This window comes from Drosophila arizonae, chromosome X (assembly GCF_054131065.1).
Source record: "Drosophila arizonae isolate 15081-1271.41 chromosome X, UAZ_ARI_1.0, whole genome shotgun sequence".
Lineage (NCBI taxonomy): Eukaryota > Metazoa > Arthropoda > Insecta > Diptera > Drosophilidae > Drosophila > Drosophila arizonae.
This window is the reverse complement of record NC_142927.1, coordinates 5199558-5218680: the sequence shown is the minus strand read 5'-3', so window position 1 is coordinate 5218680 and position 19123 is coordinate 5199558. Positions and strand designations below refer to the sequence as shown.

Sequence of the window (19123 nt, the reverse complement as noted above, 5' to 3'; positions counted from 1 at the left end):
CAAGCATGACTAGACAACAGAGAGAGAAAGAGTGAGCGAGAGTGAGAAAGAGAGGGTGTGAGAGTGCGAGCGAGAGATTTGAGAATAGGATTTCTGGATTTTTGTTGCATTTTTGCTTCAGTTTTTTTTGCTGTTGTGCGATCCCAACCGAGCGCCACATGTTGCACTGCAAACCCAATTGCCGCATGATGTCCGCAGAGATGTCTCGCATTGTGAAATGTTTTATTGCATTGCTGGCAACAAGCAGCAACAGCAACAGCAGCAACAGCAACAGCAACTGCAGTAGCTTGCGGGTGGCCTATGAATGAGCCTTGAATGCAGCGAGCTACACTGAGAAAAAAGAGGTTTAAGTAAACCAATTATTAAAGTGAAAGGAGTGAGAGTAAGAGAGAGAGAGAGAGAGAGAGAGAGAGAGAGAGAAAGTGTGAGAGGTAGAGTGAGAGATATTTCGGGTGAACATAAACAGATAAAGACAAAATGAGAAAAGCACTGAATTAAAGTTGAGAGACAGAGATATTTCTGTTCAGTAAATACCAGCCAAACAGAGGTAATGCTTCTTATGTGTATTTGATGTTATCTTCAAATATGCACGGAGACAGATAAAGTGCGAAGGGGGAGAATGAGAGAGGCTTATTGATGGAAGATATGAACACGGCTTGCCGATAGGCTTCGCCTTTTCCCTATATAATACATACATAAATGTCAATTTCTTTCACTTTCTCTGACTCTCTCTCTCTCTCTCTCTCTCTCATCTTTCTCTCTCTTTCACCTTGTCTGTCTCCATCTTTTTCTCTCTCTGTCTCTATCTATCTCTCTCTTTCTCTCTCGCTCTCTCTCCCTCTTTCTCCCCCTCTCTCTCCCTCTCTCTCCCCCTCTCTCCCCCCTTTCGCACGTTGTCAATAACTTCTTCAATCCAAACGAATTGACGCTTCAATCTCGACTAATTATTTTCGCTTAGTGTATGCAGGTATACCCCTGTGTCTGTGTCTGTGTGTGCGTGTGTTTGTGTGTGTTTGTGCCTTGTTTTTGTGGCTTGTTGGAAAATGCCGCTACATTTTATTATGGCTAAGCACGCATTCATTATGCTCCGGAGCGAAAACCGACAAAACCGACAAAACAAAGGGGGGGCTGGCTGGGTGGGCGTGGTTGGGTCCCTGGCAGTTCTGGGTGGTACGAGGTTCTTTCTCTCTCCTTTCTCTTAGCAAGACAAATGATTGCCAAGACATAAGAAATTCCCACACCCTCGATTGCTCTATGACTACGTGGCTCATTTGGCTCGTTCGGCTAATCGCAAATAACGCACATCGATTAGCTGCTAAGAGAGTGAGCGAGCAAGCAAGAGCGAGTGAGTGCGTGAGTGAGTGAGCGAGTGAGCAAGTGAGCGAGAGAGAGAAACAATTAGCACGGTCTGGATATAATTGGCGTGCAGTTAGTTGCTCTGATTAAAGAAGCAATCATAAAATTAAGACCCATAATCCTCTGCAATTCAAGCACACGCATGACAACTCTCGCTCTGTCTCCCTCTCTCCCCCTCTCTCTCTCTCTCACTGACAAAGGTGGTCTCTGGTCTGTGGCAAACAAAGCCAAAGCTGGCCACAAGCTAATATGTGTAATAACTAAACAGAAGCACAGCACAAACCGCAACAATAATAAGTTGGGAATGCTTTCTGACGAGCTGCCAAACAGAACGACCAGGCGATACCCTGTAAAGCAAAAACAACAACAGTTATTTATCTGCAATATCTATTATGTATAATTATATTATATATTACATAGCTATTGTATATATTTCAAAACTCGTTTACTGTATGCAAACGCCTTTATATGCGCTTCTCATAATGACAACTTTCGTTTGTCTTGCCAATGTTGCTAATGAAACTATAGTTACTGGGCATATACACTGAAATATTTATATGTGTATATATATAGAAATATCTATTTGAATAATCTCCTAAGAGATCATATCTATGGGCTTAGCTTGGCATACCCGCCTTCATGTTGGCCTGATAGTTGGGTATCATATATCACTTTACACGCTTTGTCCAATACACTGCAATGCATGCAAGAGTATTTGTGCTTACACACACACATACACATACACACACACACGCACATATCTAGCCAATTGCATCTGGGTGCGTGGCCTCTTTGGTCAGGCAGCAGCCGAATGCGGAATTGGACTCATTGGCTACGTGCTATGGCCAAGAGCAACAAGAAGCTGGCCAACTGAATGCAAGTGTTGTGTTGATGTGCTAACAGATGCTCTGTAAACCAAAAGCTGTACAAAATATAAAAAAAAACAAGTAAGAAGGCTCCAGTCGAGACTGCTCGACTAGGAGATACCCTGAACCCTCTAAGCTGATACTCTAATCATTCCGCACTTCTTTTATGCACACATACATACACATGCATCCACACGCACGCATAAGCCTGCGCTCTGCTAACTGCGCAGTAAGCAGCGACTGCGCTTGGGCTGCGTTGCAATGTGGGCAATGTTATGAGAATTTATTTGTTGAATAATTTCTTTTGTAGACCTACAATCTTAATGAAACTTTCAGAACGTAATCATAATGTTCAAATGTATGTACATTCCAAAGCACAAGTCTCTAGTACTTGAAATGCGTTTTTTACAAATTGGGGGCGAGGGGGGCGTGGTATCCAAAATCTGTAAATTACAAAATCTTTGTATTTATTACCTTTATATACAACGCAAATTTGAAGACTCCAGGTTTAAAAATGCTCAAATTAGGCTAAAAAAACAAAATCAATTTTTCGATTATTCTCGATAAAAAAGTTATCGGACGATTTATCGAAAAAATAAAGCAAACTCGTACTGCGTATGGTACACACGAGTATGCATGCCAAATTTCAGCTCTCTAGCTCTTATAACTTCTGAGATCGACGCACTCATACGGACGGACGGACGGACGGACGGACAGACGGACAGGGCTATATCGACTCAGTTCGTCACGCTGATCAAGAATATATATACTTTGTGGGGTCTGCCACGCCTCCTTCTGCCCGTTACATACTTTTTCACAAAACCATTATACCCTGATTTCCCATTTTCAATGGGTTCAGGGTATAAAAAGTGAGAATGAAATTATTGACTAGAAGATATCCTATAAGTGATATGAAGAGTAAAAGCAAACAATCTAGTCTATATTAAAAAAGTATTCTAGCCATACTGCATTAGTGATATACAAGCAGATACCCTACATATATGCAAAATCATAGAGGTATTTATATATGTATGTACTTATTTTGGTAAGAGGCAATAAAACTGAGAGAACAACAAAGGGGTATATGCTTCAAATGTATCGCAATGCATAATAAATGGGCCATCAAACACCCTGTATTGGAAATATGCAGTACAACCAGATGAAAATAAAGTCAAGTAGGCGTTTTACGTAAACTCAACTTAAAATGTTTTCCAATGCTTAAATCACAAAATACCGAATACCCTCTAATTGTCAAATGTATTAGAAGTTTTGCTACAAGAAACATATTAGTTTGCAAAATCAAACATCACACCCACCTGCGGTTAGCTGCAAGTACAGGGTATAACAAGGGCAGCAGATGCAGCAATATGAAACCTTCATTAGCGAATAGCTAGTTGTGGAGATATGAGGAAGAGGAGACAGGAACTTAGCCGTATTGGCTAAGGATTGCGGCCGACCAAAGCGAGACAGGGCAAGAGAGATGAAGTGAGAGAGAGTGGGGGAGAGAGAGAGAGAGGCACGGCTCAGGCTTGAAAACGCTTCCGGTCATACAAATTGTACGTGAAACGTGAGAAATTAATTTTCAAGGTGCTCAGCATTGAAATAGAGGCGGGCCGGAGCGGGGCAGGTCATTCCATCTGACCAGATGACCAGTGGGCATCAGAGTTAGACTCTGTTCGATCCGGCGTTAATCAAACACACACCCATACACACAAACACTAACCCACACACTCACCCACATAAATTAGTTTTCTCTTTAATCAACAAAAATTGAAATTTTGCTCACTAAAGCAAAATATTTTTGCCTCTTCTGCATTTTGCTTAGGCTCAAATTGAATTTGAAACTTGGATATTGTAGCTTAAAGATGCAATGGATACAAGCTTGTTGAGCTTTAATTAATCGAATCAATCATAATTTGTTATTTCATTAGTCAGTTTGCCAATTGATGTCTCGAGTGCAAACTAAAACTCATAAAGCGAGTTGGTCAAGGGATATAACGAGAGAGTGTGAGAGATGGAGAGATAGAGAGAGCTTTTTGCCAGTGGCTCAGCTTAAATGTGACAAAATACACGCGTATATGTGTAAATGGCAGTGCATGTGTGTGTGTGCGTGTGTGTGTGCATGTGTGTCTATTTCGCATATGCAAAGAAATGTCAAAATTCAATTTAATGCTGCCGTAACGAAAATCTGTCAGCTCGCAGCACAAATAATGTCAAAGCCACACACACTCGCACGCTGTCATAGCTACAAAGTATTGAACACTCACATACATACACATGCAGTCACACACAAATGCACACACACTGGCGCACAAAGGCAAAAAGAGCTTGCGTCTGTCAGAGGCAATTGTGGCTGATTTGCGCTTTTTCTTGCACGACTTTAACTGAGAATAACTAGAAGAAGGAAGGGCAAGAATAACGGCAACCGCAACAACAGCAACAACAACAGCAGCAGCAGCAACACATGCGGGCGCCGTTTTGATAAACGGGCAATGCTCTCGCTTACACCTCAACCATTATGTGGTTTGGTCGCTATATAGTATGTGTTAGAGTGAGCGAGCGCATCTGATTCGCTTTTTTCTGTGCTGGCATGCGAAGGGGATCGACGTTCGACTGCGCGACGTTGACATGTCAAATGATTTTACAAAAGCAGCGCAGTCAGCTGCCAGCTAAACTGAAGCAAGAGTGCGAGACGTTGCGACAAAAGCGACAGCTGCAGCTGCAGCAACAGCAGCAGCAGCGACAAAGCGACAGCTGCAATTGAAGTTCCTGATGCCCGCGGCATGCCGACTGTAGCGCAGCGCGGTGTACCGTTGCTTGCATTGTGGTGGTGGTGGTGGGATCAGACATTTGCGCTTATGCAAAGTATGCGCTCTGATCTTTTTGCAGTTGAGTTGGGTGCGCGAAAGCTTTACTGAAGCGTGAACGTTGAAGGCGATAGACTGATTGAAGAACGTATAATAAAGTTAATTAAATTATCTCTCTCTCACTCTGTCTCTCTTTTCTCTCTTGCTTGGTTTATTTGCATAAGCACATATAAGTATGCTATATGTGTGTATGTTAAAGCACTGCGCCCACTGTGCCTTAATTTTGCCTGTTATTGCTCTTGGTTTCTTTCCTCTCGTTGTTGCTGTGTGTGTATCATATATGTATGTATTTAAATGACACGATTGCATGCAGAGAGGCGCGGCTGCAGCAAGCGTGTGAGTGAGCAAGGTTTTGTCTCTGTTTATTTAACTGTTATGAGCGAAAATGCGAGTGTTTTGACTTTGGAGAATTAGCTTTTGAGATAACAGTTATGAGCGAGAGTGTGAGTGAGGAGGGAGAGTGTATGTGTGCGTGTGTGCTTCAACGCATTTAATTGGGCAAGCGATTGCCTGACTTGCTTACAAATGTGTGTGAAAACGTGCGAGCGTCTCTAAAGCAGCGGCACAACAGCAAAAGCCGGCGCGTGTGTGTGAGTGCGTGCGTGAATATTGCATGCGATAAATTATTTTAAAGAGCCCGCTTTTTCACCCGCCGCCCAATCGCTCTGTTACGCCTTTGCATCAGTTTTAATATTGTTGCGAATTTTATTTACGCGCAGACAACAAATTTATAAACGTTTATGACAAGAGACAGACGCCCCCGACTGCTGGCACTGCTCCTCACCCCCTACCCTTCTTCCTTCACTTGCTACTTGCAAAGCGCCCATCTCTCTCTCACTCTCGCTCCCTCTCTCATTAATAATTGTTGCCTTTGTTTTTGGCATTTGTTGTCGGCGGTTTTGGCGACTACTCAAATAAAATTTATTGTTTCTGATATTTCTTTAGTCATTATTATTACGCACATTTATTATTTATTATTTATTTATTAATTTGTTTTACATGCGGATTATGCGGGTCATGACAAAGCACACACATACACACCCACACACACATACAAACGGTCGCATCAATTGAGCTGCGTGCACAGTGGAGCAAACGCTTCAAATTTCATTCTATGTATTAACTTAAGTTTATACAAAAATTTCTTTTTGAAAAAGAACAAAACATTACGAATATTTACGTTTTATATATATTAGTTTTAATTCATTATATGTGTTTCTTAAATTTTCTACTCTCAAATGCTTTGCGTTACTTGTCAAACTTTAACCGGTTGTCCGAAAATTTGACAAGCACTTTAACATCGGAAAATTTTTGTGTATTTATCAGTAGGCGGCGCTTTGAAATTCGTCGGATTTTTCAAGGCACCAGCCCCATATTCATATATTCGTCAGTCCTAGTCCAGTTATTGAGCTGAACACAACCAAAAACTAAAAATCGTAAAAAAAAATCAAAATAATATATTTATATATTTTGTAAAAGTGAATCGGGTCAGATTGTAAATTCAAATTCTTTGAAAAGTTTGGAATATTCCTTTTTTTGGTGAAAATATTTAGTGTTTACCGTGTGCAAATAAAAGTTATCCAACATGAGCAGTAAGTATCTGTGCAGATGAAAGGTGATCGAATTGTACCTATTTGAGTCTTAACATTAGATAAGGCTCCCGATGCTCGCGAACCACAGGCCTTCGAGCGGGATCAGGCTTGCCCTGTTACCCCCGTGCCCAGCGATGAGGCGCAACGTCCGGCCGATACGTTGAACGTCGACCGGCCATGCACTGACCACGCTGTTAAGTCAGTGCCGGCCGACAACGCTAAGTTCGTCGAGTCCGACAAACACGATGTCTACACACAAAGTCGTCGCGACTCGAGCACAAATCCCGAACGTCCGTACTCGCTGGACAATATGGGCCCGGAGCCCGATCTGAAGGAGCCGATGGGTGTTTGCGGGGACTATGTGGAGCAGTCACCTCCATCGTGTGTCAAGATCGACAACAAGGATAACTTTTATTCGCGCAATCCGATTACAGGCTCTGGTCTGAATGGCGATGGCGTGGGTGGTCTAAAGCCCAGGAAGGTCAAGAACCGAGGTATGTTTGCTGAAAACACATATATATCTTTTGATCATAGAATACAGATGTGCGAGAGTTTACCGAGAGTCCACACAATGCACAGCTTGTATGAACTTTGCCCAAAATTTTCATCATGGTTAGGCAAATATTTAGGTTATACATTTGACATATTTCAATTTAGTTTAATTTAGATACAAATTTCTCTGGTAATCTGATCTGGTATATGAAACACTTTTAAAACAGATCTAGTATGGAAAACAAACTTCTTCGCTAGCATTTCATATTACCATCATGCATTTAGCTTATATATGGGAAACATTTAGAGCATGTAGATGTTGAGATGTAGGAGATATTTAGATCTAGTATGGGAAATAATTTCACCATTCCCGCCAATTCATTTTTCCCCAACCTGTCATCTTACCGGGAGTTATATAGATCTAGTATGGAAGTCTAGCACGAAAAAGATCTACCATTTAAACTCTTTCCCTGACTTCCATCTTCCCATCACTCATTATCTAATATATATATATTACTCTCATCTATTTGCATGGCGCTCGATAATAGAGGGTAATCCAGTTACCGGTGAGGGTTACAAGCCGGGCGCAACTGACTTTATACAGCCACATAGTCAGCCGATGCCATCCAATACGAATAGTCGAGTTCCGCCCGGCGGTTATTCGTCGGGACTTTGGTAAGCTCCATATTCGGAGCATATTGACCAGTCCTGCAACCCTGAAAACGATAACGAAAAAGAGAGAACCCTTAAGCGATAAGAAAAGAAGACAACCGAACGCATTAAAGATGGTATATAGATGACTATCGCAAGGCCCGATTTTAACACTAAAAAACTACAAAATACAATACAGAAAAGCACAAAAAAAAGAGAACAGCTAATGGACAAATGGAACACGTCATTAGGTAAACAAATTCAAAAATAGTAAACACAAACATCTCCGAGGAAACGACAGGCTGCAAATCACAAACCCATATATACATTCTTTATATTTTTGACAAGAAAAAACTGTACTGACTCACTCAAAATTGAAATACTGGAAAATACCTATACGAATATCACGGATTGATCGCTTACACGAAAAAAAAGAGAGAAGATACAGTAACGTAACAGAGTAAAACAGAAAATGATTAAATTTCGCTTTCTAGGCCAAGGAAAGAGAAAAGAAAACAGGACAAACTTAACAAGAGACTGCATAGACACCAATAAATACTGAACCGAACCCACGAAAGAAGAGAACTACACACTTAGGAACACTTAAAAACTTTTTATCAAATACTGCAAAACCCACCAGAATTTTACACAAACCGGATAACAATTGAAAGAATTAGCTACTGAATAACCATAATATCAGATTTAACCCATAATAGCACACAAAGCGAATCTACACAGAAAGAAGAACAAAACTGGACATGACACACTTTATCCACAATTCTAGCAGCTATTTATATATAGATATATATTCTATATAATGGATCAAATGCAAGTAAACATTTATTCACATTCATAGTCAACATCTTTGGATACCTTTATATATACACATATATATGTATACCCATATATATATCTATATATATTAACATATATACTACAACTATATATATATGTACAAAATAGGTATGCATCGATTTGTAGATACATATTTAGGTACAAATTTACCGTCCTCCTATATATAGTATATCATGACATCCATCTATATACATATATATATGTCTTATAACGTTTTAATGATTGGAAAATAAAATTGAGATCTGTACAGTAAAAAAAAAAACAAAAACAAAAACTTGTATCCATTTGTATGTCGTCTGATAATAGAGGTTTCAGTTATGGTAAGTCTATTTGTAGCCTAAGATTCATCAAGAGCTCGAATTATCGCCTTATATATTAATTTATCCGTTGCATATTGCATATTATCCATTGCATATGTTTATGATAACCCATTTCCAATGGGTTCGGGGTTTTATGACTTTCTTAAGACCGCATAAAGTGCATGTATTCAGTGCATGTGTTCAGATTGAAAAGCTTAGTCCAAATTACCTTCTCTGTACGTCCATCCGTTTCTCCGTCTAACCATCATCTATCTGTTCGTCCATTGCTCCTCCGTATGTACACAGATATCTCGTAACTCTCAACAGCTAGAGACATAAACTTAACATGTATGCATCTGTATACCATGTGCAGTACCACTACATACATTTTTTTCGATAAATTGACATTAGATCGATAATAATCGATAATTTGAATTCATTTTTAGTGTAATTTGAATACTATAGCTAGAATTTCACAAATTTTTGGCGTAGATATATGTATTGAAGAAAGAATGAAAGAATTCGCAATTTACAGATTTTGGACACCTCAGACCCTTTGTCCCGTATCTAAAAACAAACTATTTAAAATACTAGAGACTTGTTTTTTAGCAAATACATCAATTTATTAACATTTATTATTATTAGCACTTTCTGACTAACTAATACATTGTACCACTGTGCGAGCGCCTTGTCAACATCAGCGTCCGTGACAATGCCGATGCTGATGCCGACGTCGACGTCGACGTCGCGACGCCTGTCGATAGGCGGCACAAAAATGTTCGTTTGATTTGTTATCAGGTGGCATTTTTGTTGTTGTTGTTGTTGTTGTTGTCAGCGTTGATGGCGTTTGTAATTTCGTTTACGGAATTATGTAATTTATTAACTTTTCATTGAAAGTTATGTTGCGGGCGCCGGCTTCAACGGCTGCGTTGACGACATCTTTAATTAATTACATTTTAACATGATAATTAATAGTGCTGCCGCCCCTGACGACAGCCGCGCGAGAGGGGGGCGGCTGGTGGTAGGCGTGGCCAGAGCGAGACCAATTGATCGCCTGACATAACATGACAACACACACACACACACACACACACAAAAACACACACATACACACACACACACACACGCACACACACACACACACACACACAAACTCATACAGTGGCTAAGAGTGTTTTTAGGGAAAGTTAAAGTTCACATTTGCAATCGTCACACTTTTGCATTTATCGATAACTATTGGCAGTTTTAATGCAGCACTGCAGTGTTGTAAAAGGCAGTTTGCAGTGATCTGAAATCTCAAAAAAGGCATAATATATAATTAATATACATAAACAAGTATAAATATGTATGTATATTTGTTTCTAGTCAACACTGTTTACTGAAATTTTCCAACACTAGAAAAGTTAATTTACAAATTAATTCGATTGCAGCATTCACGATTTGTATGGATATGAGCAAATTATGTATAGATTATCTTAAAGCTGTTAAGACACTCACACACATAAACACTCGCACACACATATGTGTATATATATATATATATATATACTTGAATTTTGGGTTGGGCTTTGCATTTTGCTCGAGCCGTAGAGTCAATCAATCATTTTGCTAAACGTTGTTAATTGGAATTCAATGGACATTGCGTGTATCTGAAGATGTCCTCTCATGCCCAATGTTTGCTCGCTGACATATTTGAGGGAAGGTGCTGTGGCACGACTAGACACATACCCTACGATTGCAGTGGGACCAGCGGAGGGAGCAATGGGGGGAGCTGAGATTTGCATTCAATTAAAATAGAAATCATTAAAAGTATGAAAAGTTGAAGAAAGCTCAAGATATCGAATATAAAATGGTTTGTCTAACGGAGCTCAACTAAAGCATACCCTGTAAAATAATCTTAAGTTAAAGAAAACATAGCTTTAAATTTTTAAATTTGGAATATAAAGACGTCGCTAGCTTTAAGAGTTAACTGAGAATGGATGGACCATAAGATATCCTGTAATTAGACCAGGAGTCTGCCGTCAAAATGCTTACTTAAAACTCAAAACGACGCTAACAGCGTATTGGGCTTTAAAAGCCATGCTGCCCAGCCATAAAAATAACAAACACACACACACACACACACACACACACACACAGATAGAGTTAGCAATTGATAATATATATTTATATAGCTATAGCCATATCTATATGATGGAGAGATATATGCATCGGGTCGGCGACAGCTGGCGAGTCGATGAGCACATTGATGATGACTATAATGATACACAAACAATTGCCCGACCATTTCAATTCAATTCCATTCAATATATAGCTGTTCCCCGCTCCCCTTGCCCTCTCTCTCTCTCTCTCACTCTCACTCCCTTCCCTTTGCTCATTCTGTCTGTGTTTGTTTGTTTTTTTTTCTTGTGCCTCCTCTCATCTTCTCTCTTTTTTTTTTTATCTTTCCGCCTCGTGCTGCGGTGTCCGGTTGCCAGGACTACCCCAATCGACCCCGAGCCCAGCCAGAGAAAAGTTGTTTTGACAGTAGCCAAGATTGAGTTCTTATTCAATTTGTACGGATTTGTAGCGTTACCCCTTAAAACCCACTTCGTAGCCAACCTCTGGCCCCACCCTGCTGGCAGCCTCTATTGGAATTTATTTCATATTATTGCCCTTCTTCTTCAAGCTTGCTGTTGTTGTTTGCGTCACAAGTTGGCCTTGTTTTGGCAACTCACAAAACTTCTTGGCTGGCTTAGTCCAAGTGCTGCGGCCTCAGCTGCAGTTAACTTGACCCTACCCGACCCCACGTCGCCCCAAGCCCACCGCCGCCCTATCCCCCAATCTGTCCGTCGCTGTTGCCTTGGAGCGGCAACAATTGACTCCAGCGACTGGACACTCGGCTGCCAATTGGCTGCCAGCTGCCCGCAAAAGTATGCTACAAATTTGTAGCGAGCACTTGAAGAACTTGCTACGGTGAGCACACGGACCTGGTTGAGTATGCAGAACGCTCGAATATTACAAAACATCTATCTCTAGGTATAAGACGAAGCCTTTATCGAGGTATGCACGGCTAATAGATACCCTTTTTTCAGTAAACTTTGTATTATCTGATCATTGATTTTGTATTGTGGAACTCAAGGAATAACAAGTCTATCGATAGCATGTATATCGATATGTGTCATTTCAAATTGATACATAATATATTAATCGTCGTTATCGATTCATGTCATGGATAATTTATCAATAACAGAAGTAGCTTTTTATCGATAACAATTATTTATCTTTTAGAACAGCTTTATCAATGACATACCTATCGATAGTGATAGACATGAGTCCAAGTTGCATATATAACATATTTATCGATAACAGCTCATAGATCTTTAATATTGCTGTTATCGATAACACATGATTACTGCAAGTTGACAACAGTTTATGTATAGAATCGACAGCACTTCGTAAACAAACTATCGATTACAGACAATCTTATCGCTAATAACTGAAGCCATTATGCAACATTTATCGATGCCCGCCTCTGTGATATATCTATAAATGTATTTATTTATCGAATTGCGCGCCGCTTTAGCGAGTGCCCACTGTACACTCTGAGCATGCAAATGCACATGAGCTGCTCTGCTGACACTCAGTTCGTGACGACTTCGACAATTGCCCTTTGTGAAAGTGGGTTAAGGGGAGCCGCCCTGCAATGCAGCGCCATTTCTTGGTAACTCTAGTTTTTGATTTAGTTTTTTGTTTGTTTTGCTTGGTTTTGTTTTGCTTTGTTGATTTTTGTTATTTTTGGTCTAATAATGGGGTAAATTGTGTTGTTGTACTGAAGTTGGCTTCTATTTTCATTTTTGTAATTGGTACTTTGCCGCTGTTATCGATAAAAACAACAAGCGAGCTCGGCAGGCAGCCAGTGTTGCCAAACGAAAAAAACGAAAACAAATACAAATTAATCAAGCTCTGTTTACTTTTGATTTCGCACATAAATATGATTTATTTTTAGTAATTTCGTCTTTTTGTTGTTATCGAAAATTTGATAAATTAAGAAATTTAATCAGACCGTCTAAACAATGCTAGTTGGGTGAAGCCATACAAAATTAGTTTAACATTTATTGATAACACTAACACTTAACGCTCTTGAAGTGTTATCGATAGACGATAAACTGAATCGATATATATTTATACTTAATTAGTAAAAATTACATATAACCATATATTAAATTTGAGTTGCAAATGATCGTATTTTGAAGTGTTAAATTTTTTTTAGCTGTTATCGATAACAACGTTAGTCGATAAAGTCAACTGAAAGTCCATTAAAAACAAAGACGAAATTTGCTTAATGCATATCAATGCAATGCTTTCTAAAATAGCTGAACATATTTTACGAATACTTGACAATTCATGCGCCCAAGTTGTTTTCGATAACTGTTGTTTTCGATAACTGTTAATTGCGATAAAAAATAAGGAAATCATATAATGTTCGCATATTTATTAAATGAATTTTTGATTGCCTTTTAATATTTTAGAGTTTTTTTTTTTTTGCCACAGTTGCTGCGTTTCACAGAATATCGATAACAGTGACGCACCGATAACTCGTGTTATTCATCGAATTTTTTTATAGCCGTTTTTGTTGTTGTTGTTGTTGCAGTTGCTTTGCCTTTTTGTTATTTATGAACTGGTCAGCTCCTACGGACCATCATTGGTCCCTCAGCCCACCTTCCCACTCCACTAATTTTCCTCACTCTGCTGCGGCTGTTGCTTCTGCTTCTTCCTTTCCATCTTCTACAGCTGCATGAACTACATTCCTTTTTTTTTTTTTTTTGCTGGTGCTTCGGCTGTGGGTTTTCGCGACTCCAAATTGCCAACTTAGTTGTTATTTGCTGGCTGTCTGGCCGACCAGCTCTGTGTGAGTGTGTGTGTGTGTGTGTGTGTGTGTGTGTGTGTGTGCTGATGGCTCTCACGTCACCACTTCTGCAAATTGCGGCAATAATGCAACAAAGGTTTCTTGGGAAACACACACCAAATTGCATTGCCCCTACCCGCTCTCGCTCTTCATCTCTCTCTCTCTCTCTCTCTCTCTCTTTCTCTGTTGCTCTACTGGCGACTCGAAGACGCCGTCGCCAAGTCAGTCACTCACTCGCTGCGGCTGCTGCTTGCCCTTTGCTGCATTTCATTTTCATTTTTAGTATTTTTCATTGGCATGCATACCCTAACTGCAGATCTGAACGAATTGTCATCAAGTTTGAGCTTCGGTTAGTAAATTAATACAGCTTACGACTGATTGAAGTGCTGACTGATTGAAGCGATTGATCAAGCAGGCCACTATTGTTGTTTGTGTTTTACCTATAATTAAAAGTTAATATGGGCTAGTTGATTGATTGATTATATGATGATTGATTGAGGATCAAAAAAGCTTTGATTGGTTGAATGACTTACTGTTTAAAAGCTGACGACGGGAAGACTTCGATTTATTCGTTTTATACTTATAGATTAAATGATTTATGCCCCCATTGATGGATTGATTGATGACCGATGGAGCATCAGCTCATTAAATTTATGTTCTTGTTTAATTAATGATAACTAATTGATTGAGGGATTCATTGACTGTTTGACTGAGTGATTATATGACTGGGTGATCGACTTATTGGTTTGATGAAAATAGAGAGAGAGAGAGAGAGAGAGAGAGAGAGAGAGAGAGAGAGAGAGAGAGAGAGAGAGAGAGAGAGAGTTTCAGTTTTATTGGTTGTTCTTTGCTAGTTATGACAATCGATTGACTAGTTGATTGATTGATTGACTGAGTTTAAAAACCAATGTTCACTTTGTACCGGTTTGCTTTCTAAATTTTTAAGGAATTATATCATTTTCGAGCTGATTGATTGAGCATTGTCCAACTAATTTGCTTTACCTTTTATCGATTTCTATCCCCCTCTTACTCTCTCTCTATCTCTCTCTCTCTCTGAAAGAGCATTTAGCATTCGTATGCATTACAAATGCTCGCGTGGTTTTTCTACTTTAATTTTTTTTCTTGTTCGTTGCCTTTTCGTGGTTTTCGTTTTGATTTTTTTTCTATTTACATTTTCAGCTGCTGCTGTTGCGGTTTTCGCTTTGGTTTTCATGTTGCAAGCAACATTTTTGTTTGTAATTTAGTTTGGAATGCCTTCGCGCTGTCGCTGCCGTAGCCACAGTTGCTGCCTCAGCCGCTGTCCCAGACTCTGCCTTAGCCGTTGCTTCAGGCGCTGCCTTAGTCGCGGTGGCGCTTTTCTAAGAAAAATCTTTGTTGGCCAACATCTTAACGGTGTGTGGGGAATTCGTGTAATTGCAACAACGCGAGCGTACACTCCACCTTCCCCTACCTCCCTCTCTCGCCGTATCTCTCAATCTGCTGTGTGTCCTCTAAGAGACTGTTGACTGACAGCAGGCAAATCAACTGACAATGCAACTGATGGAAAATAATGCATAAGTCAGGCATTTCGGATTATTACATACCCTGTACTGGGCGTTTGTCATTGTCATTATCATTGCCATTGCCATTGTCATTGTCATTGTCATTGTAATTGTCATTGTCATTGTCATTGTCATTGTCATTGTCATGGTCATTGTCATTGTCATTGTCATTGTCATTGTCATTGTCATTGTCATTGTCATTGTCATTGTCATTGTCATTGTCATTGTCATTGTCATTGTCATTGTCATTGTCATTGTCATTGTCATTGTCATTGTCATTGTCATTGTCATTGTCATTGTCATTGTCATTGTCATTGTCATTGTCATTGTCATTGTCATTGTCATTGTCATTGTCATTGTCATTGTCATTGTCATTGTCATTGTCATTGTCATTGTCATTGTCATTGTCATTGTCATTGTCATAAATGCCCTGTAAGTTCAGAAAATTGCAATGAAACTCTGCTTATAAAAAATTGAAATTAAACGTAGGGAAAAAAGGGAGCACGATTCTAAAAAATTCTTTAAAGAAAATTTAATGGTAAACAGAAGTCTGATCCATAAAAACTTCATTGAACAGGACCCCAAACAAAGAGACAAAGAACATCAAGGTGGGGCAGCTCTGGCAGGCATGTTTAAATGAATGGGCATGTGGGGAGGGTGGAGGTGTGAAGCACCTACTGGTAACACCTATTTTCAAACAATTTGCGACGCATGCTGTGCACAGCTCTCGCATTGATTCGCACCGTGCTCCCCCCTGCCCCTACTTCCGCTTTTCCACAAGCTTCCGTTTGTTGCTAATTTTTTTTTTTTTTTTTCATCGATTCGAGACGTTTTTTTATCTTTGATTTGGACTTTTGGCAAACATTGAACCGAATTCAAGTTAAACCTCAGCGACGCCTCTTGAACCCATCGCAGCTCTCGCAGTCGGTTGCCGTTGCAATTAATTCAGAATATTCACATCACGTTCGAGATTCCATCACCAAACAATTTCATACGTATTAACGCGATGTCGAAAGTGAAAACAGGCCAAAAGACATTCGAAGAGTCAGCCGCTCCGTCACACCGCCCACACCGCCACGACCCCCTGATCCCAGGACCCCACGACCTCTCACTCCGCACACCTCCACACTGTCGCCCTCCATTGCTCTCACATCTCAGCACGAGCAACTGGCGAGCTTTCATTTCATTTCATTTCATTTATTAGCTGAGTTGAATGCGTGACTCGTGACTGGGCTTCCTCTCCACTGCTCTTCTATATAGGGTATACTCGATACATGTAATTCTTGAATAGTCTTTGTGGGTTTCTCTTGCAAGAGTTTGATTTATAACTGGCTAACGCTAGTTGCAATCGGGCGTAACCAACTGCATAACACTCTGTTGCAGCGTATGCTGAATATTATTCAAATATCTGTGTTGAGGGATGAACTTGCTAAGCCCCTAAGAAGGAAGTATTTTCTTGCTTAGAGGTCAAAGCTCGGGCTGCGAGAGGTCCTGAGCTGTGTTAGTTTTACTCCTTTACTACGACTCTAATCAATACCTATAGAAGGTGTATGGATTATATATAGCTCCCGACGGACCTCTAAAGAACTTTGTAGGCCATGTAAGATATCACTAATTGATATCCTAATAATCAGTAATGAATATCAGATATATCAATAATAAATATCAGCTAATCATCTCGTATTACTTAGTTCGTCTATATTTCCCTCGGGCCTGACACGCGCTCATCTCTGTAAGCTCCACAGATCTGGTCACACTGATATGCATACAATGCCCGCCCGCCTCCCTTCACATGGCAAGTGTGTGAAAAGGTAAGATGATCCAGGCAGGTGGCTTACCAAAGAACAGGAGAACAGGGGGTAGAGGCATTAGAGTAGAGGGGTAGAGGCATTAGGAGTGCGACGCTGTGTTGCCTTAGGGTCAAGATTTGGGCCATTAAATGAAGTCGATTTAATTTCATTAATTTGCACATACAACAAGTCAGGCATAGCTGAGGGGGTGTGGTGTGGGGTAGCACCATTGAGGCAAATGTGCTCTTAATTTGGTAATTTCTTTGTAAAGCCTTCGATCTCAACGTGAATTGGGGCTTAGGGCAGCGGCCATACTGCATGACAACATGGAAATTCGGCAAATCAGAAAATCGCATGCGTTTTATCTGGTCATATTAAAGCAATGATGCCGCAGCAAATGCTGTGCGAGCAGACAAAGAGGCAGAGGAAGGAAGGGAAACAGAAAGAGAGAGAGAGAGGGAGTCAGAAAAGTATATAAGAGAGGAAACTGAGGTTTTTTTCCACATACTCTGCTCGCTGAGTGAAGTGGGGCATATTGATTTATTGAGAGAACTGAACTTGCTACAAATATGACGGTGTCCGGTAGAGCTAAAGGTGAATGATATTGAGGTATACTCTAGAGAGAGTTTTTATATCTTTGGTAGCTTGAAAGAACTGAGCTTGTCACAATTATGGTGGACGGTGTCCGGTAGAGTTTAAGGCGGAAGATAATGAAGTATAGTAGGTAGGGAATTTGAAAGTTTTTGATCGTTGGTAGCTGGTAGCAGAAGTTTCTTCCATTGATAGAACTTAACTTGCGCTATATATTAAGCTATCCGGTAGAGCTATCCGGTAGAGCTATAGTTGGAAGTTGTGTGCCTAGCGATGATCATGATATGAGAGAATTTGAGAGATTTTGGTCTCTCTAAGGCGCTCTATGGAATCTTTATTTGAATATTCAGAGTTTATCTAGCTACAGTGTTGAAGAATTCTCCAAGTTATCGATATATTAAGCAACTGCTGAAATAAAGTTATCAAAAATAGAATCGATCTTGCCTGGTCAGCTCAGTTATGCCCAACCCTGAGCTCGATTCACTGTTCGAACAGTGTATTCTGCAGTCTATAGCATGCCATTGGGGCTTGGTAATGTGTCTTCCTATTGATGTGGCAAAATGTTTGCCCGATGACTGCGCAAAAATAAAAGCGGAGGGGGGGAGAAAAAAAAACAAGAAATACATAAAAAACCAAACAAACAAAAAGCGATGCCACTCGACTGAGAGGCAATGAATAACAAACCCCGAAACAGCGGGCCTTCGTACCGCCCCCCCGGAGCCCACAGGCACGCCTCCCTGTGGCCGTCTACCTTTCCATGTGGGCTTTTGGCCAAGTGTTTGCATGAGAACCTGTCAAAATGTTCGCAACGAAATTAATTTTGACATATGCCAAAATACGTGAAGGCTTCAGCTCATGATGAGTGAGTGAGAGAGGAAGCGTGTGCATGGGTGTGAGTGTTAATGTGTGTGTGTGTGAGTATGAGTGTGTATTTATTAAATTAAAATTAGCAGAGCGAAATGCGTTGAAAATTTTATTTACTGTGTGATTGATGCTGTGGAGAGGGAAAACCAAATCTGAATGAATGAGTGTGAGTAGAGGGGGAGGGAGAGGCGTAGAAAGGAAAAGGTAAGAGATAGATGGAAAAAACATGATAAATAGACAGACAAAAGAGACAGAGTAAAAGAAAAAGAGAGTGAATGTAAAAACTAGATACAGTGAGACAGAGAGAGAGAGAGAGAGAGACAGACAGAGAGAGAGGGAGGGAAAACAGAGCAAAAGAAAATGACTTTAAGGCAAATAGAGAGAGACTAAGCATGAAAACCAGATAAAGTGAGAAGAAAAGCGAAGATATATCGCATAGCGAATAATACCCTTAATTTTAACCAATATCGA

At 40.1% G+C, this 19123-nt stretch overlaps 1 protein-coding gene across 1 annotated transcript; it reads left to right on the top strand.

Moving 5' to 3' along the window:
• Nucleotides 1-6467: 6467 nt before the first annotated feature.
• Nucleotides 6468-7961, top strand: LOC108618858 (microtubule-associated protein Jupiter-like). Its single transcript, XM_018015052.2, has 3 exons — nt 6468-6681; nt 6741-7175; nt 7722-7961. The coding sequence occupies exons 1-3, from the start codon at nt 6675-6677 to the stop codon at nt 7850-7852; spliced, it is 573 nt and encodes a 190-aa protein (XP_017870541.1). The 5' UTR covers nt 6468-6674; the 3' UTR covers nt 7853-7961.
• The last annotated feature ends 11162 nt before the right edge of the window (nt 7962-19123 follow it).

Coding starts and splice junctions, on each gene's coding strand:
- LOC108618858 (XM_018015052.2), top strand. Junction 7,176..7,721: donor CAGGAAGGTCAAGAACCGAG/GTATGTTTGCTG, acceptor GCTCGATAATAG/AGGGTAATCCAGTTACCGGT.